The sequence below is a fragment of the Oncorhynchus kisutch genome, linkage group LG7 (assembly GCF_002021735.2).
Source record: "Oncorhynchus kisutch isolate 150728-3 linkage group LG7, Okis_V2, whole genome shotgun sequence".
NCBI classification, from domain to species: Eukaryota; Metazoa; Chordata; class Actinopteri; order Salmoniformes; family Salmonidae; genus Oncorhynchus; species Oncorhynchus kisutch.
Genome location: NC_034180.2, coordinates 40,904,600 through 40,928,227, shown reverse-complemented (window position 1 = coordinate 40,928,227; position 23,628 = coordinate 40,904,600). Strand labels below are relative to the sequence as shown.

At 40.3% G+C, this 23,628-nt stretch overlaps 1 protein-coding gene across 2 annotated transcripts; it reads left to right on the top strand.

The window, feature by feature from the left end:
- The first annotated feature begins 4,274 nt into the window (after nucleotides 1–4,274).
- Nucleotides 4,275–22,604, top strand: LOC109894621 (gastrula zinc finger protein XlCGF57.1). Of its 2 annotated transcripts, XM_031829114.1 has the most exons (5): nucleotides 4,275–4,403; nucleotides 4,842–4,931; nucleotides 8,802–8,973; nucleotides 10,699–10,833; nucleotides 20,222–22,604. In XM_031829114.1, the coding sequence occupies exons 1-5, from the start codon at nucleotides 4,374–4,376 to the stop codon at nucleotides 21,739–21,741; spliced, it is 1,947 nt and encodes a 648-aa protein (XP_031684974.1). In that variant the 5' UTR covers nucleotides 4,275–4,373; the 3' UTR covers nucleotides 21,742–22,604. The 2 variants fall into 2 exon arrangements, with proteins under 2 accessions (XP_031684974.1, XP_020343824.1); XM_020488235.2 differs by lacking the exon at nucleotides 10,699–10,833.
- The last annotated feature ends 1,024 nt before the right edge of the window (nucleotides 22,605–23,628 follow it).

The window sequence follows — 23,628 nt, the reverse complement described above, 5'->3', positions numbered from 1 at the left end:
AATATAACTATTCGTTTAGCACTTTTGAAATGTACAGCGACAGAATTCAGAACATGGGCTGTACTTACAGTGTTCTCCCTGTAGAACCGTAGGATAATTAAAGGGGGCATGAAATCTCTTACAGTATTCAATGATTACATTTTTCTAAAACAGGTTATAGGCTACATGGGCACCACCAAGTCAGAACAGTAGGTGAAATTAAGAGGGATTAATATACCAAAGTATTAGGGTGAGGCACATGGGCTAGTAACATCTTACTACACAACATACACTTAGTATTACTTTCTTAGCTACAGTATACATATCTCCCTGGCATATTACATCATTTATGCAGCAGCATACAATACATTTTTGGACCTTGTTGTGCTGCGCTCACTTGAACAGGAAGGTAGCGGCCCTTTGTGGGCACATTTTGTCATCAAAGTCTGGCATTCTCTGGATTTATGGTGCTTACAATTTCGAGTTGGATAACTGTTCAAAACATATTTTCCCAGTCGTAGCTTGTTTAATCCCGACTTCCCAGTTGTCTTGAACTCAAAGAAGTCAAGTTTCCGCAGTTAACAGTTGTTTTGAGCGCGGCAGAAATCATGCTTCATTGACAGCATGGCCAATGTTGAATGTTTATCATTTTTAAACTTGGAAAAGAGACCCTTAATCCTAGATTTGGGATCACACAGCCACTCCACTGAATAGCAGGCTAGTGATTGGTGTGCGATGCTTGCAGTTAGCCACTGTCACTGATTCCTTCCAAAACACTCATTGTTGAATTTGCGATTTCCAACTTGTTGTGTAATGTTTATATCCAATGGTCGATGAGCACTGATACGTTTTATCTATACCTTCTCTTCATTATTGCTCTTCATATGACAAGGATTAAAAAGGATTTGTCAGTAGATTGTTGACTTGATTCATGATGATGATGCTAGCTAAGATTTTGAAAGTATGATGTTGACATGATCAGTCCAATCAAAGCTACTGTAGATATGACGTGATTTGACGTCACTTTATCTGGGGCCAATGACCTTGAGCCTCCTTGGATGGGCACTTCTAATGTAACTCTATGACAGCACCCAAGGGGCTAGAATTTTCTAGCTCTACTCTTAGACTTGGCGTTGACATAGTGTCCCATCCGCAACGCTCCGTATTTTCTGCTGGCTTGCCGCACCACCACCGAAAGCACTGAGCTAGGCTGAAACACCTGCATTTTGGAGTTGCCTTACTTAACAAAACAGAGACCATTTTTGTATACGGGTTTATTAACTCAATTATATATTTTTTACATTGTTTGCAAACTGATATGTGACATGTATTAATACCCAAATAACATGCAAAACATGTATTTTTTACAAAAAATGTGGGGCTCAAAACAGGTGGGGCTCTGCTGCTTGTAATGATTCTGCTGTAAAATCCCCAAAACACTCAGCCGTACTCACAACAAAGCGTATTTTCTCTGATGTCCTCTCTTTTTGCGCTGTACAGTTGATGACCATTGCAATAAATTATGCAAAGTCGTCCAAATTCATGGGGCATGTCAGGATCCCTCTGTTGAAAAGGAATATTCTCTGGTGTCTATACTCCTACTAGCATTATTTCTTCAACTTTACTCCTTTCTTCCAATCTTCACACCACCTCCGGATAGGAGACATTCTTGCCACACCCGTCTCCCTCACCCTTTATTATTTACAGGCCACTTCAGAAATTTGGGCGCATGTTCACCACCACAATTGCAGCATTTAGGCTCAGTTGGCATCAGTGGTGTAAAGTACATAAAGTAAAAATACTTTAAAGTACTCCTTTAATATTTATATTTTGGACAAGTTTTACTTTTACTCCACTACATTCCTAAAGAAAATAATGTACTTTTTACTCCATACATTTTCCCTGACACCCAAAAGTACTCATTACATTTTGAATATTTAGCAGGTAGGAAAATGGTCCAATTCACACACTTATCAAGAGAACATCCCTGGGCGTCCCTACTGCCTCTGATCTGACGGGCTCACTAAACAGAGAACATCCCTGGTCATCCCTACTGCCTCTGATCTGGCGGACTCACTAAACAGAGAACATCCCTGGTCATCCCTACTGCCTCTGATCTGGGGGACTCACTAAACAGAGAACATCCCTGGGCGTCCCTACTGCCTCTAATCTGGCGGACTTCCAAAACATAAATGCTTTGTTTGTAAAATATATCTGAGTGCTGGAGTCTGCCCCTGGCTATCCGTAATAAAATAAACTGGGCCATCTGGTTTGCTTAATATAAGGAATGTGAAATGATTTATACTTTTACTTTTAATCCTTAGATATATTTTACCTATTACATTTATTTTTGATACTTAAATATATTTTAAACCAAGTACTTTTAGACTTTTACTCAAGTTATATTTTACTGGGTGACTTTCACTTTTACTTGAGTCATTTTCTGATAAGGTATCTTTACTTTTACTTATGTATGACAATTTGGTACTTTTTCCACCACTGATTGGCATATGATACTCCTTCGGTCTACATACAGTGGGGCAAAAAAGTATTTAGTCACCCACCAATAGTGCAAGTTCTCCCACTTAAGAAGATGAGAGAGGCCTGTAGTTTTCATCATAGGTACACTTCAACTATGACAGACAAAATGAGAAAAAAAATCCAGAAAATCACATTGTAGGATTTTTAATGAATTTATTTGCAAATTATGGTGGAAAACAGTCTATAACTTGGGTGACTGGAGTCTGACAATTTTATGGTCTTTGTCTCTGACACCGCCTATTATATAGTTCCTGGATGGCAGGAAGCTTGGCCCCAGTGATGTACAGGGCCGTTCGCACTACCCTCTGTAGTGCCTTACGGTCAGATGCCGAGCAGTTGCCATACCAGGCGGTGATGCAGCTGGTCAGGATGGTTCAGCTATAGAAGTTTTTGAGGATCTGGGGGCCCATGCCAAATATTTTCAGTTGACAGTGGATGTCAGAGCAAAAACCAAGCCATGAGGACAAAAGAATATTCCTTAGAGCTCCGAGACAGGATTGATTCGAGGCACATAACTGGGGAAGGGTAGCAAAAAATAAATATACAGCATTGAAGATCCCCAAGAACACAGTGGCCTCCATCATTCTTAAATGGAAGAAGTTTGAAACCACCAAGACTCTTCCGAGACCTGGCCGCCCGGCCAAACTGAGCAATCGGGGGAGAAGGGCCATTGTCAAGGAGATGACCAAGAACCTGATGGTCACTCTGACAGAGCTCTAGAGTTCCTCTGTGTAGATGGGAGAACCTTCCAGAAGGACAACCATCTCTGCAGCACTCCACCAATCAGGCCTTTATGGTGGATTGACAAGGCGGAAGCCATTCCTCAGTAAAAGGCACATGACAGCCCGCTTAGAATTTGCCAAAAGGCACCTAAAGACTCTCAGACCATGAGAAACGAGGTCTAACAAAACCAAGATGATGAAGCATGGTGGTGGCAGGACCATGAATTGGGGATGTATTTCAGCGGAAGGTACTGGGAGACTAGTCAGGATCAAGGCAATGATGAATGGAGCAAAGAAAGATCCTTGATGAAAACCTGCTCCAGAGCTCTCAGGACCTTCGACTGGGGCGAAGGCTCACCTTCCAACAGGACAACGACCCTACGCATACAGCCAAGACAACACAGGAGTGGTTTTGGGACGAAGTCTCTGAATGTCCTTGAGTAACCCAGTCAGAGCCCGGACTTGAACCCGATCTAACATCTCTGGAGAGACCTGAAAAATAGATGTGCAGCAACACTCCATATCCAACGTGACAGAGCTTGAGAGGATCTTCAGAGAAGAATGGGAAAAACTCCCCATAACTCCATAATGACAAAGCAAAAACTCCCCAAGAAGACTTGATGCTGTAATCGCTGCCAAAGGTGCTTCAACAAAGTAAAGGATCTGAAAACTAATGATTAATTAGCAAAAAATAAATAAACTGATTTTGCTTTGTCATTATGGAGTATTGTGTGTAGATTGATGAGGGAATAATAAATAAAAAATAGATTAAGGCTGTAACGTAACAAAATGTGGAAAAATTAAAGTGGTGTGAATACTTTCCGAAGGCACTGTATGTTTAAAATGCACGATTATCATGTTGCTATCTGAATGTTTAAAAACTTTTGTCGTATCCCACTTTGATTTTGTTGGATCACATGATTTTCTGTGAATAATTCGGGATGAGTTTGGCCTAAAATTGTGTAGCATGACCACTTCATGAGGATAATAGAATCTCTTAAGGAAATGTATTTTGTGACTCCCAGATGTCATTATACTCCCGTACGGACAGAGGGCGATATTGCGATGCACCAGCTACTCACTGCACACACTAGCAAAGAGAGAGGATGAGAAGCTTCTGTTCATGCTACGATGGCGTCAGAAGTGAAACCTGTCTTTGAGGTACGTTTCCACTCAGCAAACTTTAAAGATAAAATCAGTTAGAATGTTTTTTTTTTAAGTACATAAAAATTATCGTTTTATGTGCCTCATCACAATAAAATACCGCGTAGTGTTTGAACGCTCGTGCAGGATTACCAACTAATTGTGTTTGTTGTGGGATGCAGCTAGCCACGCGGCTGTTTTCACTTGGCTGACTGTTGGCTTCTTGTATGATATGTGTGCAATTGGTTGCGTATTGCAGAAGTGCATAATTGTATCGACTTATGTCATAATGATTTCATTTTTCAACAAAAAAACGAATTAGCCTTTTTTATCATTCTAAATGGAGATGTCCTATCATCAGTGAGGGTTTGATCGTGCTACTCTGTGGCAATTTTGATGTTTTCCTTTATCTTGTTTGTTATGATGCTTTTAACTAATACATATTTTCTCCAACAGGAGAACACTGCACTAGGATTCCTGTATAGGCTGATGAATGGGGCGTTTCAGGACAGAGACTCCAAAGATTCCGTTTTCTCCAAGGCTAATGTAAGTAGTGCTAATCACATCAGCGTTGCGTCCGCAACACTAAAAAAAGTAATTCCGGGTTACGGAATTTCAGAAATTGGCCCAATATAAGTCCCCCACGTAATAGTAGAAAAGTATAATTAACCTGTATTTATTTATGATACATGTAAAGTAATTGTTATTAATTATTATTATTATTATTAATATTTGTTCATATTTAAGTGACATTAAGTGACATTTGCATTAAATTTGGGGTTTAGGACATCTTCCATGGTCAAATAAATGCCCCCAATGCTAATCATTGTATATGGAATACATATTGGCTTATGCCTGCCCATACCATAACCTCACTGCCACCATGGGGCACTCTGTTCACAACGTTGACATCAGCAAACCGCTAGCCCACACAACTCCGTACACTCTGTCTGCCATCTGCCCGGTACAGTTGAAACTGGGATTCATCTGTGAAGAGCACACTTCTCCAGTGTGCCAGTGGCCATCGAAGGTGAGCATTTGCCCAGTGAAGCCGGTTACGACGCCAAACTGCAGTCAGGTCAAGAACCTGGTGAGGACGATGAGTATGCAGATGCACTTCCTTGAGACGTTTTCTGATAGTTTGTTCAGAAATTCAATGGTTGTCCAAACCCACAGTTTCATCAGCTGTTCGGGTGACTGGTCTCTGACTATCCCGCAGGTGAAGAAGCCGGATGTGGAGGTCCTGGACTGGCTTGGTTATACGAGGTCGGAGGTTTTGCGGCCAGTTGGACTTAGTACCAAATTCTCTAAAATGACGACGGAGGTGGCTTATGGTAGATAAATTAACATAAAATTCTCTGGCAACAGCTCTGGTGGACATTCCTGTAGTCTGCAAGTCAATTGCACGCTCCTTTAAAACATCTATGGCATTGTTGTGTGACAAATTGCATATTTTAGAGTGGCCTTTTATTGTCCCCAGCACAAGGTGCACCTGTGTAATGATCATGCTGGTTAATCAGCTTCTTGATTTGCCACACCTGTCAGATGGATGGATTATCTTGGAGGAGAAATGCTCACTAACAGGGATGTAAACAGATTTTTGTGTGTATGGAACACATCACATGTTTTATTTCAGCTCATGAAACATGGGACCAACATTTTACATGTTAAGTTTATAATTTTGTTCAGTGTATACATGGTCATTTCACGGGGCTCTGAATAATACAGGGTGTTGCCGGCCTTTCACTGTTGTTAAAATATGGGACACTATGGTACAAATATAGCACTGTTTCAGGAAAAAATATTTGTGCTGAAATCGAATTGGGGTGGGTAGTACTCAGTCAGGTCTGTAGACTCTATATACAGTGAATTCGGAAAGTATTCAGACCCCATGACATTTTCGCATTTTGTTACGTTAGTTTTATTCTAAAATTGATTGAATAAAACATGTTCCTCATCAATCTATACACAATACCCCATGATGACAAAGCAAAAACAGTTTAATTTAAATTTTTTGCATATTGATAAAAAATGACAAAACAGAAATACCTTATTTACCTAAGTATTCAGACCCTTTGCTTTGAGACTTGAAATTGAGCTCAGGTGCATCCTGTTTCCATTGATCCTTGAGATGTTTCTTAAACTTGCTTTGGTGTCCGTCTGTGGTAAATTCAATTGATTGGACATGATTTGGAAAGGCACACATATTGCCCCACAGTTGACAGTGCATGTCAGAGAAAAACCAAGCCATGAGGTAGAAGGAATTGTCCATAGAGCTCCGAGACAGGATTGTGTCGAGCCACAGATCTGGGGAAGGTTACCAAAACATTCCTGCAGCATTGAAGGTCCTCAAGAACACAGTTGACTCCGTCATTCTTAAATTGATAAAGTTTGGAACCAATGAGGGCCTTGGTCAGGGAGGTGACCAACAACCTGATGATCACTGACAGAGCTCCAGAGTTCCTCTTGAAGTTTCTCCCATCTCCACAGAAGGACAACAGTCTCTGCAGCACTCTACCAACCAGGCCTTTATGGTAGAGTGGCCAGACAGAAGCCACTCCTCAGTAAAAGGCACATGACCGCCCGTTTGGAGTTTGCCAAAATGCACCTAAAGGACTCTCAGACCATGACAAACAAGATTCTTTGGTCAGATGAAACCAAGATTGAACTCTTTGGCCTGATTTCCAAGTGTCACGTCTGGAGGAAACCTGGCAACATCTCTACAGTGAAGCATGTTGGTGGCAGCACCATGCGGTGGGGATGTTTTTCTGCGGCAGGGACTGGGAAGACTAGTCTGGGTCGAGGGAAAGATGAACTGAGCAAAGTACAGAGATCCTTGATGGTAACCTGCTCCAGAGCGCTCAGGGCCTCAGACTGGGGTGAATGTTCAACTTCCAACAGGACAACGGCTGTAAGCTCAAAGCCAAGCCAACGCAGAAGTGGCTTTGGGACAAGTCTGACTGTTCTTGAGTGGCCCAGCCAGAGCCTGGACTTGAACCCTATCGAACATCTCTGGAGAGACCTGAAAATAGCTGTGCAGCTCCCCATCCAACCTGACAGAGCTTGAGAGGATCTGCAGAGAAGAATGGGAGAAACTCCCCAAATACTGGTGTGCCAAGCTTGTTGCTTCCTACCCAGGAAGACTCGACTCGAAGCTGTAATCGCTGTGAAAGGTTCTTCAACAAAGTATTGAGTAAAGAGTATATATTTTTTGCAAACTTTTCTAAAAACCTATTTTAGCTTTAGGGATAAAAAAAAAATCATTTTAGAATAAGGCTGTAACCTAACAAAATGTGGAAAAAGTCAAGGCGTCAGAATACTTTGCTTTGTGCCCAATGTAATGTAAACGGTAAGACGTTTAGAAGATCTTATGTTTTGTTCTATGGGATAATATCAGTCAGTTAACATGACCTTTATGAATTATGAAGCCTGTGCTTTTTTTTATTACATAAATGCTTCAAAATTTAAAACAAGTGATGTTATCTGATGAAGATGATCTCATACATCACTTGTTTTACATGTTGAAGCATTTATGTAATCAAGAAAAGCACAGGCTTCATAATTCATAAAGGTCATGTTAACTGACTGATATTATCTCATAGAACTAAAAGTATAAGAGATTTTAATTCTCTGTTAACCTCAGATTGTTTTAGCTGTTTATCCCAAAACCCTCCCCATAGGCTTTGTCCAACGAACAATGGCGGAGTTGGTGCCTACAAAAAGACACCATTACTATTGCTATCTATTGAGGGCTTCCACTGTTTTAATGTCGTCAACTGGGTGGGACTTCCAACTTCATTGGCTGATCCCTCCTGGTGACCCTGTTAGTCATGTCTAACCTACCCTGTTGGTCGTCAACAACCAAGTGTTCCGGTTTTCAGGGAAATGGAAGAGACCCTGTGACGCGACTACTGTTTTTGGACTTTAACAAGGCGACAATATTATCTCTGACTCCACATTTACTGGATTGGTTGAACATTGCAGAAGAGATCATCCCGACAGTTATTTTATTCTCATCAAGACCAGAATGTGGGGGGGGATCTAGTTTCAGGCATTTCTTTTACGCCTGCTAAGTTAGGTTGTCTAACCAGGTCATCAGAAGGGATCAGCCAATTGTGAAGAAAATGTAATACTTTAAAATGGAGATGGCCTTAATGGCGCTGCCCATGCTGTCACAGATGCCATAATGGCACGGACACAATGAGACGTCTTTCCATCTGCATGGTTAGCCCTGACATCTCATCTGAATGAATATAATCCTCTTTGAATGATACTTTCACAATAAGTTTATGTACAGTATGAAATATACCTGCTGTGCTTTTGGTGTCTCCATTCTCTACAGGAGTATACAGTCCAAATGATTCCGGAGCGCTGTAGATTACTTACAGTAAATGTTTTTCCCGCTCTTCACTCCAGGATTGTAAGGACAACTTCAGCATAACTCCGCCCCATCACGCAAAAGACAAACCGCCCCTGCCGACTCTTAGAAAGGTTTCAGTGATACTGGAGGACTGCAGGAATTTACTGGGAGACCGTTTCAGACAATGTGAAAGAGAGGAGAATGGATTTGAGGCTTCAATTCCTCTTGGTAAGTGTATTTGTTATGAAGTAGTGTAAAAAGCAGCCAATTCAATGTGCCAAACTGGGTCAAAATATATATATATATTTGGGGTATTCTGTTTTAAGTTGTGTTCTTTATAACAATTCTGAGAAAAGTGCTTGGAAAGCATTTATGTGCCTTAATTTGAGAAGATATAATAAGAGTTAACAGATTTCATTGTATTCTTCCATTGCTTTGATTTGAAGTCATCGGATCATTACCGTTTTTTCTACGACTATTTTTTCAGATTTTCCTGGAACCCGAAGGTTCCGTGGTTAAAGATACTGAGATTTCTGTGCAGGATTTTATTTTTTAACGTAGCTGCTGCCTACTCCGCTACCTACGTAGCTGTTGCTCGGGGGCTGTTCGTGCTTCGCTGCCACTTCCTCCCCCTCCTTGATCGACGATGAATGTTGTACACAAAAGGCATGTCGACATGCGCGTGTCATCGTGCACATTCTGTCTGTCCCCATCAGACATGATCATGACTAGAGGTCGACCGATTATGATTTTTCAACGCCGATACCGATTATTGGAGGACCAAAAAAAGCCGGTGCCTATTAATGGGCAGATTTTTTAAATATATATATTTGTAATAATGATAATTACAACAATACTGAATGAACAATGAACACTTTTTTATTTTAATTTAATATAATACATCAATAAAATCAATTTAGTCTCAAATAAATAATGAACATGTTCAATTTGGTTTAAATAATGCAAAAACAGAAGAAAGTAAGTGCGTTATGTGCCATGTAAAAAAAGCGAACGTTTTAGTCTCTTGCTCAGAACATGAGAACATATGAAAGCTGGTGGTTCCTTTTAACATGAGTCTTCAATATTCCCAGGTAAGAAGTTTTAGGTTGTAGTTATAATAGGACTAATTTTTTTATATACTTTTTTTAACCTTTATTTAACTAGGCAAGTCTGTTAAGAACAAATTCTTATTTTCAATGACGGCCTATGTTACCCAACTAATTCTGATTCATCCGCCCCAACCGTTCTCTCTATACCATTTGTATTTCATATTCCTTTGACTATTGGATATTCTAATAGGTACTTTAGTATTGCCAGCCTAATCTCGGGAGTTGATAGGCTTGAAGTCATAAACAGCGCAATGCTTGAAGCATTGCGAAGAGCTGCTGGCAAACGCAGTAAAGTGCTGTTTGAATTAATGCTTATGAGCCTGGTGCTGCCTACCACCGCTCAGTCAGACTGCTCTATCAAATCATAGACTTAATTATAATATAATAACACACAGAAATGTGCCTTATTTTCCGGATTTGACCATATCAATGACTTATCATTGTAAAAAAACAATGTTTATTTCAGTGAAATACGGAACCGTATTACCACATGAGAGAGACAAACGTCACACACCAGTCAGTTATACTTAAACTACATCTGCATTAGCACTTGACTTTCAACGATTTGCCATTTCTAATGAACCGTTGAGTGTCAACACAATGGCTACTGAGATCTTTTATAGCAAAGATCCACCCCCCTTTGACACGACAAACCACAGATATTTAGGAACTGTTCACAAAGAAAGACTTTTACTTGAGAGAGGAGTATCCTATAGCCAGATACCATTCAATATACATTATCATTTAGTTTGGTCCCTAAGAATGAGGTTCTAATCTCGTTCCTGGTACTTCATAGTACAAAAACACCAACTAATCCAATGCATATATCAATTGTCAACTTTAGATTCTCAAGTAAACCCCCTCTTGACCCCACTCCTGGACAAGCTCACTGAGGGGAGTGACTTGCGCACAGACATTGTGGAGACAAGTAATTGGTTCCGCATTAATCACGCCTTCCCTTCACATGGTTTAAGAAAAGGTAAAGACACATTCACATATGAAGACAATATTCCATTCTGTCTTCTCCCTTTCTGATATTCTGCATAGCACCAGGGATATGTGAAAGACAAGCCTGACCTCTCCCCTCTCTGGGCCCCAATTGACTGAGCCCTAGCTGAGGGAAAAGTGCAACTGCCAACACTAGAGTCCAAAGGGATACATTCTAATGACAAGTATCTCACATAAACATATTATGCAACTAAAACATCTTAATTATCTATGTTACCCAACTAATTCTGATTCATCCGCCCCAACCGTTCTGTGGCATCCATAAGTCTAAATATTGCTGTTACATTGCACAACCTTCACTGTTATGCCATAATTACGTAAAATTCTGGCAAATTAGTTCGCAACAAGCCAGGCGGCCTAAACTGTTGCATATACCCTGACTCTACGTGCAATGAACGCAAGAGAAGTGACACAATTTCCCTAGTTTAATATTGCCTGATAACCTGAATTTCTTTTAACTAAATATGTAGGTTTAAGAAAGGCATTGATGTTTATGGTTAGGTACATTCGTGCAACGATTGTGCTTTTTTCGCAAATGCGCTTTTGTTAAATCATCGCCCGTTTGGCGAAGATGGCTGTGTTTGTTAGAAAGAAATGGTCTTCACACAGTTCGCAACGAGCCAGGCGGCTCAAACTGCTGCATATACCCTGACTCTGTTGCATAGAATGCAAGAGAAGTGACACAATTTCCCTAGTTAAAACAAATTCATGTTAGCAGGCAATATTAACTAAATATACAGGTTTAAAAATATACACTTGTGTATTGATTTTAAGAAAGATGTTGATGTTTATGGTTAGTTAGGTACACATTGGTGCAACGACAGTGCTTTTTTTCGCGAATGCGCTTGTTAAATCACCCGTTTGGCGAAGTACGCTGTGATTCAATGATAAATGAACAGACGCCGCAACGCAGGACATGCTAGATAAACTAGTAAAATTATCAACAATGTGTAGTTAACTAGTGATAATGTTAAGATTGATTGTTTTTTTATAAGATACGTTTAATGCTAGCTAGCACCTTACCTTGGCTCCTTGCTGCACTCACATAACAGGTAAGTCAGCCTGCTACGCAGTCTCCTCGTGGAGTGCAATGCCATGATTGGTGTCCATAAATGCCAATTACCGATTGTTATGAAATCGCCCCTAATGAAATCGGCCCTAATTAATTGGCCATTCCGATTAATCGGTTGAGCTCTAATCATGACACGCACGTTAAATTACCAAAATCGATTGTGAATCAAATATATTAATTTAGGGGCAGATCGATACAGCTGCTAACAGCTGCAGTCCAACAGTGCAGTTCAAGAAGAGTTAAGGAACATAGTTATTTTATCTGACATGCATGTGGTCCACTTATTAGCTGGTTCTTTGTAGAGATCTTACCAGGAGTCACACAAGTGTGTTCCTTCGCTCTGAATTTAATCCCACAGATAAAAAGGCAAACCTAGTTTTTAGTTAGTTAAACCCATGTGGGTTTGTATCTTCCTGATATCCAGTAAGGAGGGGACTTGTGGTGCATCTCCAATAGAACCAAGCTATGGCTATGAAGATGCTCATTAATGCATGTTAGCAGTGTGTGTAAAATGATTTGATGTATGTGCACATTTATTTAGCAACTCTCGGTGACTCAACGTGGCCAGTGTGGTGTGCGTGTTAGGCTAGATGCAGCTATACACAAAATACATGCTCAACCAGGGCTGTAGCTACATATGAGGAAACCAATGTCTGGACCTCAGTCATTTTTCTGAATAAAAAATCTAATACATAGTTTTGGGGGAACTGTTGGGGTCTCAACTTACTGTTGATAGTTAGAATAGTAGAATACACAAAGTGCAATTTTGAAACTTGGTAGTGCATCAGCGGTTTTCCTCTTATGTCGCTCACTGACAGTCACTCAATTAGTCCATGTCTGTTAAAATTTTTTAAAAGCTATCTTACCTTGTTGTAATCATGGCCGAATTACTGGCTGGGCACCCAGGGCACTGACCTCCAAAGGGGCCCCCCATTTAATTTTGTTAGTCATTCTCACTAAGATATCATATTAACATGGTGTAAGTCATGGCAAAATGTGTAGATTTTCAGGAAAATAGCTGTAAATCTGTAAAGCAAACTTATTTGTTCACATTTTTCTGGGAACAGAAAGCATTTGAGTTTTTAAATTGTATAGAAATGCAGTAAATGAGCTTTAACTTAAATATCTATATTTGGACCTCACTAAAACTCAGACCCTGGCTACGGTCCTGTGATCAACATGTTTGTACAAGCTTTGGTGTCTGTTACAGGAATTTAATTCCTCCATGTTTTAACACCCAATTAAAATTAAACACTGTCAATTCATAAGGATTTGTATGACCCTTATTTTATAGAAATGGACAGAGCCCAGTCTTAAAGTCAAACAGCAGCTTTTATTCACGAGAGTACTGCCCATTACACATTTTACCAAAGGTTATAAACTGAAAATGACGTCATTAGTTTCAGTACTAGCCCATGTCATCTCTGCTGTAGTACAATGGCTGTATGGTTCTCACATGTCTCTCCCTATTTAAGATAATATATGACCGAGCCAAGACCATGCTTGTGTAGATAAGCCTTCTAGCCAGACTGGCCATGAGTTAATTAATTTCTACCATGGTACAAACAGTCATTGTTCTAAATCTTGATTATATTTGCAAATATTATATTCAGTACTAAGATTAAAAAGAAAATTCATACATATACAGTAACATGATAGTATTCTGATTAGTACATATACAGTAACATAATAGTATTCTGATTAGTCAGTCCTGATTGAAATGTATACATAATTAGTCATCATTGATAAAAATGCCCTTAAGTGTCGTAACAGTATTGCAACATAAGCAAGATTCTAAAGAAGATGTTCTGAGAATAGGCCTATACTGTCTACATCCCCGCCAGTGATAACACATACAGCAAAAACAACAAGCAAGTCATCAGATATTGAATGACCTTGTATTCAGATGAACTCCTTTGCCTCTGTGTAGACAAACCAACTGTATTGTTGAATACTTCACAACGGGATTGAAAAACCTTGTAGGATGTAATCATTTAGCTTTATCCACTTATATTGAATCGCTGCGATAAAACTGTCATTCTGATCTTGGAATGTTGTGATCACAGCATGTAAGTGTGTATAATTTTGCATATCCAGACTCTACTCCAAGACCCTATTGCTAGAATGTTACAATGTTCACCCCCCAGGTAGCTGGGTTTGTGTTGTAGTCATCCCTTGACATGTGATATGCTTGATGTTTGTTGTAGTCATCCCTTGACATGTGATATGCTTGATGTTTGAGTTTGACGGTAGTCAAACTCCGATTATGCCCATACATCACGGGCTGTTATCGTTGGACAAATTCGTTTTGCGTCCGGTTTCAAACCCTCAACATTCTGGTCTGAAGTACAGCACGCTATCGACTGTGCCCAAATGTATTAATTGGGGTTGTGGCCGACTGGCTAAAAACACTATCAATTGGAATCTTTAACATGTGGAAAGGGGGAAAAGTATTATTATTCGTTTTTCACAAGCTTTTTTCAACCTTTACTAAAGAACTGTCTAATAGCCGAACTAGGTGTGACCTCCCCAACCTGCAACAAATCATTTGTATCTACCTTTCCACATCTACCTACAGGTGGTTAATGTTCTGGGGGAAAAATATATATTAATTGGTCATGGCTCCTGAGTGGCGCAGCGGTCTAAGGCACTGCATCTCGGTGCAAGAGGCTTTACTACAGTCCCTGGTTCGAATACAGGCTGTATCACATCCGACCGTGATTGGGATTGGCATAAGGTGGTGAACAATTGACCCAGCGTTATCCGGGTTTGGCCAGGGTAGACAGTTGTAAATAAGAATTTGTTCTTACCTGACTTGCCTAGTTTAAACAAAGGTTACATTTTAAAAACAAACTGGCATTATCCGCAGTGCAATCGATAGGTGAACAGTGGCTGGTGCCGTTATGCTGTTCTGCTATTCCAAGGATGTGTAACCGAAGAGGGAGACCACGAGTGGGCACAGAAAACTGGGATGGATCCCAAGGCAAATATGGCTTACTAGTGAACCTCCGGGTGTTCATTAATACTGTCTCAGAAGTTTCTGTCCATGACTGGCATTAAAGACAGAGTTAATGAGTACTTGAGGTCACCGAGAAAGTCTGGACATGGCCTGCTCTCCCTTATGTAAGGAATTAGGCACTTTCCCATGTTTACTACAGTATGTACTGAAGGCTATGTTTACTTGTCACACTGCACAGTAGCCTAATAAATAAATGCAGGTGGCTTATCTTCAAAATGCTTTAAATGCTTCCAAATGTAAAAGCATATACTGTACAGTACTGTATTTCTTCATAAGCTTCTTTATGATTTCGTTAATAAAATAATTCTAAACTCAAAATGCAGATGTTGATTTAGTTATGGATCCATAACGAATTACTATGGAATAAATATCACTGATTTACAGAAATATTGGAACAAAGTTGTCTGATGGCAAACAATTCAGAATCCTATTATGATGTAGCTTTCTCCTGACCGTCACGTTGTACAGCACCATATTTTCCATGCCATCCTAAAGGAAACCCCCGAGGGTTTCGTTTTTCTCGGAATAGAAACACCATAATATGAATCAAATTAATTAAGCCAAATTTCTTAATCCCATAGACCGTTGAAGTCGGAAGTTTACATACACTTAGGTGTATGTAAACAAATTATAGTTTTGGCAAGTCGGTTAGGACATCTACTTTGCATGACATGACACAAGTAATTTTTCCAAAAATTGTTTACAGTCAGATTTCACTTTTAATTCACTGTATCACAATTCCAGTGGGTCAGAAGTTTACATACAATAAGTTGACTGTGCCTTTAAACAGCTTGGAAAATTCCAGAATATGATGTCGTGGCTTTAGAAGCTTCTGATAGGCTAATTGACATCATTTGAGTCAATTGGAGGTGTACCTGTGGATGTATTTCAAGGCAAAAGAAATCAGCCAAGACCTCCACAAGTCTGGTTCATCCTTGGGAGCAATTTCCAAAAGCCTGAAGGTACCACGTTAATCTGTACAAACAATAGTAATCAAGTATAAACACCATATAACTACGCAGCCGTCATACCGCGCAGGGGGAGATGCGTTCTGTCTCCTAGAGATGAACGTACATTGGTGCGAAAAGTGCAAATAAATCCCAGTACAACAGCAAAGGACCTTGTGAAGATGCTGGAGGAAACTGGTACTAAAGTATCTACATCCACAGTAAAATGAGTCCTATATCGACATAACCTGAAAGGCCACTGAAAGGCCACAAGGAAGAAGCCACTACTCCAAAACCGCTATAAAAAAGCCAGACTACGGTTTGCAACTGCACATGGGGACAAAGATCGTACTTTTTGGAAAAATGTCCTCTGGTCTGATGAAACAAAAATATAACTATTTGACCATAATGACTATCGTTATGTTTGGAGGAGAAATGGGGAGGCTTGCAAACCGAAGAACACCATCCCAACCGTGAAGCACGGGGGTGGAAAAATCATGTTGTGGGGGTGCTTTGCTGCAGGAAGGACTGGTGCACTTCACAAAATAGATGGCATCATGAGGAAAATTGTGGATATATTGACACAACATCTGAAGACATCAGTCGGGAAGTTAAAGCTTGGTCCCAAATGGGCAAAATGACCCCAAGCATACTTCCAAATTTGTCAAATTGTCTTAAGGACAACAAAGTCAAGGTATTGGAGTTGCTATCACAAAGCCCTGACCTCAATCCTAAAAAAAAATTGTGGGCAGAACTGAAAAAGCATGTGCGAGCAATGAGGCTTACAAATCTGACTCAGTTACACCAGCCATGTCATGAGGAATGGGACAAAATTCACCCAACTTATTGTGGGAAGCTTGTGGAAGCTACCCAAAACATTTGACCCAAGTTAAACAATTTAAAGGCAATGCTACCAAATACTAATTGAGTGTATAAACTTCTGACCCACTTGGGAATGTGATGAAAGAAATAAAAGCTGAAATGAATAATTCTCTACTATTCTAATGACATTTCACATTCTTAAAATAAAGTGGTGATCCTAACTGAACTAAGACAGGGAATGTTTACTAGGATTAAATGTCAGGAGTTGTGAAAAACTGAGTTCAAATGTATTTGGCTAAGGTGTATGTGAACTTCCGACTTCAACTGTACTATGTTATTACAAAAAAGCTTTTAAGTTCTCTGCTAATGCCTATTTGGATGACTCAAATGCTTCTCAGATGCTATCTGGTGGTCAAACTAGACTAACTTGCTTTTACAGAAAAAATGGCTGACAACATGCCACAGAATGCTGCAGCAGCCTGCATTGTGTGCTGCAGTATGGCAACTTTTAAAGGAGCAACCACTGTATTTCGTGATCATTGAAAGGCGAAGTAGCAGTTATTGGGCCTGTGTGTGGTTTAAACAGTTTTTTTATGGGGAGCTACATGCATGTATCCTGGAAGCATATCAAACACAGGCAAGATACAGACATCATTGCAAACATTGGCTATAGAAGGAGGCAAGTCTGGCTGGTGGCTTCTATGGCAGCAACTATAAAGATTAGCCTACATCACACAACGCAGATAGTTTTCTTTAATGTGATGTGTAGGGACTTGTGCAACTGCAATATCTGTTACAAGAGACAGAAGGTTGTATCCTTCATAATACAGTGCCTTCAGAAAGTATCCATACCCCTTGACATATTCAGCATTTTCTGTATATTGTTCTGAAGCTATTACACTGTTGCTTTGGCTACATGGGGTCATTGTCCTGCTGGAATGTAAATCTTCACCCCAGTCTAAGATAGTTTGCCCTTTGAAGCAGGTTAACAAGGATTTGCCTGTAATTGGCCCCCTTCATTGTCCCCTTTTTCCTTACCAGTCTCCCAGTCCATGCTGCTGAAAAGCATCCCCATAGTATGATGCTGCCACCGCCATGTTTCACGGTAGGGATGGTGTTAGACGGTTGATGAGCTGTGCCTGGTTTTCTCCAGACGTAGCGCTTTGCATTCAGGCCGAAAAAGTACAAGTTGTCTCTCATCAGACCATATAATCTTTTGCCTTATGATCTGTCTCTCGTGCCTTTTTGCAAACTCCTGACGTGCTGTCATGTGCCTTTTACTCAGGAGTGGCTTCCGTCTGGCCACTCTCCCATAAAGCCCAGATTGGTGAAGTGCTGTAGAGACTATTGTACTTCTGGCAGTTTCTCCCATATCAGCCAAGGAACACTGGTCATTGGGTTCTTGGTCACCTCCCTGACCAAGGTCCTTGTTGCTCAGTTTGGTCGGACGGTCAGCTCTAGGCAGAGTCTGGGTAGTTCCATATGACGAAGACCACCATGCTCTTGTAAACATTCAACACTCAACATTGTTTTCTACCCTTCCCCAGATATTACTCGTCACAATTCTATCTCGGAGATCGACAGACCGTTCCTTGGACTTCATGGTATAGTTTCTGCTCTGACATGGACTGTCAACTGTCGAACTTTATATAGACCAGTTCCTTTCTAAATCATCTTCAAACAATTTGAGTTGGTGGACTCCAAGTTGTAGTGACATCTCAAGGATGATCAAAGGAAATTGGATGCACCTGAGCTCAGTATGGAGTGTCATGGCAAAGGGGTGGGACTATTAATATAATGAGATATTTCTGTATTTAATTTTCAATCAATTTGCAAATATTTCTAAACATTTGTTCACTTTGTGGTTGTGTATAGATGGGTGAGAAATGTACATTTATTTGTGTTTATTTTTTTGTATTTTACCCCCTTTTCTCCCCAATTTCGTGGTATCCAATTGTTAGTAACTACTATCTTATCTCATCGGGTCGAGACCCAGGGTCTCAAGCTTAATGATGAGTTTGGAGGGTACTATGGTGTTAAATGCTGAGCTGTAATCGATTAACATTATTCTTACATAGGTATTTCTCTTGTCCAGATGGGTTAGGGCAGTGTGATGGCGATTGCGTCGTCTGTGGACCTATTGGGGCGGTAAGCAAATTGGAGTGGGTCTGGGGTGTCAGGTAGGTTGGAGGTATGTCTATAGAATGTTAGTGGATTTATATTAAGAAGCAAAGTGAAAACAGCATTGTTGTCATCAACATTGTTGCATGTGCTGCATTGACCATGCAGACTGCATGCAAATGTCTTGTTGCTGAAGAACATCAAATGTGCTCCTTGAGTGACAGGGGGCGTGGCTAGGTATGTGTGGAAAGTGGCAAGAAGAGAAAGAGCGAAGAGACATGACTCAAGTAGCGAAGTCAACTATAAAAATTGATATAACACCTGGCGTATCACATTTAACAAACCAAACATTCAAATTCCGGTATAGAAGGTAATGTAAAAACCCAAACCGGTCCCTGTATCAATACAGTATCATAAAATACTGTATACTGCCCAGCCCTAATATATAGTAACATGTTTTTGCAACAAATTGTTGGTCACTGTAGGCCTCTTTCATGGACACAGATTAAAGGACAGAGACTCCACTTTTTAACCTGCTTTGATCAATTCCAGCACCAACAAACCAATGTCTTCATATGAGAAAGGTGTTTGTGGTTAAAAAGATAAGACTCCCCCAAAAATGCTTCTCTGTGACATAAGGTAAGATTAAAAGTGCTTTTCAAATCCTGCAACAAGTTTCTAGCCCAAGGGAGGGTATTTTCCTGCTCCCCACATCATCGCAAATCTCATGGTGTTTGGCAAGTTGTGAAGGAAATGTTCTTGTGTGAAGAGACAGTCTTGAAAATGTTAATCTTGTCTTTTTAAACAATCCTTGGTTCCTATTTGTGCTTGGTAAAGATATGATGAGGAGGAGGGGGGGGGGGGGTCTTTAGGACCATTTTGCAGAATGCACAGAATATGTTCTTTAAGTTAAGAGGAGATGGAGCCAGTCTCATGTAGGACCCAATAAATCATGTTGGTTGGTTTTTATGTAGCTGTATATAGGGAACGCCTTTGGAGAGCTCACTTCAGAACGGGACTTTATGTATCTAAGTTTGACTGTGACCTCGTTAGCATTCCGATAAACAATTTATTAATTGCTTTGAGTGTCCTTAGGTAGAAGTGTCTTAACCTTTGATGTCACCGGGGTAGAACTTCTCTACAAAACTTAGAAATGTGCCGTTTTCACATGTTAACTGGTATTGTGCTGGAGATGATGATGACGTTGAAAACCAATTTCTCTTTAATCCTGGACTAAATACTGTCAGATTTAAATATCCTAATACAGTTTTGGATTAATCGACATGGCTTGATTTTCTTGATTAATCTGTCTTTAATTAAACTTCCTAAGACATTGATCTGTTCTTTTATCTAACCCAAGACTGTTTCAATCACACAGGACGGAGCCCTAGCCGCATACAGCCGAAGAACAGAAAGAGCTCTTCTACATCAGTAAAGCCTAAACAACAACAAACATTTTTCACGATTAAGATGCACCACTGTAAACAGTGTGGGAAGAGTTTTAGTAATTATAAAGATCTAAGGAATCATCAGAAAGTGCACAAAGGAAAGTCCTACCACTGCTCTGACTGTGGAAAGTACTTTTCTATCTTAAGTGCTTTGAGAGTTCATCGGACAGTTCATACGGGAGAGAAACCTTACTCGTGCTCTGAATGTGGGAAGAATTTTAAGCACATGGGAAGCCTACGAGAACATCAGCTAAGACACATGGGAGAAAAACCCTTTAGCTGCCCTGACTGTGGAAAGAACTTTATAACACAACGTTGTCTGAATAAACATCGGCGAACTCATACCGCTGAGAAGCGATACCCCTGTCCTGACTGTGGGAGAGGCTTCACTACGGCAGGACTTATGAAAAGACACAGAAGAATCCATACTGGTGAGAAGCCATACCAGTGCTCTGACTGTGGGCAAGGATTTGCCAGATCCGAGGCATTGAAATCTCACCAGCTTACTCATAATGGAGAAAAACCTTATTCTTGCCCTGATTGTGAGATGAGTTTCAGCTCATCAGCGGGCCTGAAGTATCATCAAATGAATCATACTGGAGAGAAGCCCTACCACTGTGCAGCCTGTAATAAGAGATTCAAGTCAGCTTCAAGTTTAAAGTCTCATCAGAGGACGCACACTGGAGAGAAACCTTACCAGTGTCGTGACTGTGGGACAACATTCTCCAGTCTCAGTAATCTTAAAATACACCAGCGCATTCATTCTGGAGAGAAGCCTTACTCTTGCCCTGACTGTGGAAAGAGATTTTCTGCAGCATCCTCTGTAAAAGCACACCAGCGGTCACATACTGGTGAAAGACCTTTTCCATGCTCTCATTGTGGGAAGGGCTTTACCATAAAGGCACATCTTGTGGTACACATGCGGATACACACTGGAGAGAGGCCCTACCACTGCACTTTCTGTGATGCAACCTTCTCCTCTTCAGGTCCCTTGGTGAGGCACATGCGAATACACACTGGGGAGAAACCTTATAACTGCATTCATTGTGACAAGAGCTTCAAAACCTTGCATGAAATTACTGGTCATACAAGGGTGCATACGGGAGAGAGACCTTACCACTGCTCTAAGTGTGAGAAGAAGTTCAAGGGCCTGGGAGACTTGAGAAAGCATGAGCACACGCATACTGGAGAAAGAGTAGCATGTGGTCAGTGTAAGAAGACCTTTGCCTCCAAAGGAGGATTAAGGTTACACAAAATGTCACACACAGGAGAGAAGCCCCACCACTGCACTGTCTGTGGGAAGAGATTTATATCCACGTTTCTTCTAAAAACACACAATAGAGTGCACAGTGGAGAGAAACCGTACAGTTGCTCTGACTGTGGGAAAACGTTTTCCCAACTGGCTAACTTATGGACCCACCAGCGCATGCATACTAGGGAGAAACTGTAATGCTGCTCTGAATGTGGAATGTTATTTATTTCAAAATCTCGCTTGAAGGTGGACTTGGTATTCCATAGAGACGATCAGCCTTATTCCTGTGGCCGGTTTGGAAAACCAAACACACACCCAAGCCTATTGGCGAAAAACGGTTCCAATGCTCCAACTGTGGTAAAAATGTCATCACAGCAGGCCTGAAGTCATAAGTATTTGCATCCTGGAGACAAGTCTGAAATGTCTTGGTTGTGGAAAGGGTTTTGCATTATCACGTCAGTTGAAAATGCATTACAGGGTTCACAGTGGTGAGAAGCCTTACATGTGTAAAGACTGTGGGAAGTGTTTTCCCCAGTCCTCTAATTTGAAGTGTCATCCGATACAACACACTGGAATAAAACCACACCGCTGCTCTGACTGTGGCAAATTATTCACCTAGTGCAACATTGGTGTGTGCAGACTGGAGAGAAGTCCTACCACTACCTTGAATGTTGAAATATCTTTTCAGTATTAAAAGAACACAAGCGTGTTCACTCTGGAGAAAACTTTACTGTTGCTCGGACTGCAAGAAGGACTTTGCAGAACTTTGTAACTTAAAAGAAACACCAGAAAACATCATGCAGTAGTCAAAGCTATTGAACCAATTCAATGTTAGTGGTTGATGTAGTTATTATAGCTAAATATTGTTATGCTTAAACTTATGCTATACAAAACTGATTTGGCTTAACAGATAATTTTTTATTAATGACAGTTTAATCGAACATTCCATGTGGTTATAATATATGATTTCCTATGCAGCTCAATAGTAATCTACTATGAATAATTTGTATGGTTTTTGTACCAAACATTCATAAAATTATTAAATGCTCTTTAACCCTGAATTTATTTTTCTTCACTTTTGTCCCTCTGGCCTTGAGTGTCCCTAAAAGCTGATTTGTGTGTGTGTGTGATACATTTAATTTAGTGAGCTTTGAGTGCTGTTTCGTTTGCAAGAAATTCCAGGTTGCGGGCAGAGGTGGTGCAGAAACGTACACATTCATTTGAATTTCAACCAATGTCGGTTGAAGTGCAATTTCTAAGTCGTCTTTACAAAAGCAGTCTTCACTAGTGTATTGGGGTGTTAAAGCTGGAATCCTTAAAGGCCCCATCCAGTCTTTGTAATTGTATTTTTAAATCACCACTGTATGTTGAATAGATCGGTGTTAATTTAATGAAAACTCCATGTTTAATTTATTTCCCTGAGCCTCATTTTGGTGTTTGAAATGCTCAGTCTGATCTTGTGGGTGTTAGGAAATGAATGTGAAGATATTTATATACATAGGCCTGACTGGCTGATAGGATGGTCTGGAGCCTTTACCCAGATGAACAGTCATTGGTCTATTATAATAAGATCACATTGTGACATGTGGGTCAAAAGGTCCATCCTACCTGAACAGGCTAAAATTCCAGACAATTTCTTCAAAGGACTCTTGTACAAAAAGGGCATTATCATAATTTTCACAATTTCAGTGTTATATCAACCTCACAGTGGGGGGAAAAGTACCCAATAGACAGACTTGAGTAAAAGTAAAGATACTTTAGAAGAAAATGACTCAAGTAAAAATGAAAGTTGCCCAGTACAATACTACTTCAGTAAAAGTCTAAAAGTATTTGGTTTTAAATGTACTTAAGTATCAAAAGTAATCGCAAAAAAATACTTTAACAACATCAAGTATACATTTCTAATTCCTTTAATTAAGCAAACCAGACGGCATGATAGAGGTCTGCCAGATCCGAGGCAGTAGGGATGACTGGGACGTGAATTAGACAATTTTCCTGTCCTGCTAAGCATTCAAAATGTAATTAGTACTTTTGGGTGTCAGGGAAAATGTAAGGAGTAAAAATAATATTCTTTTCTTTAGGAAT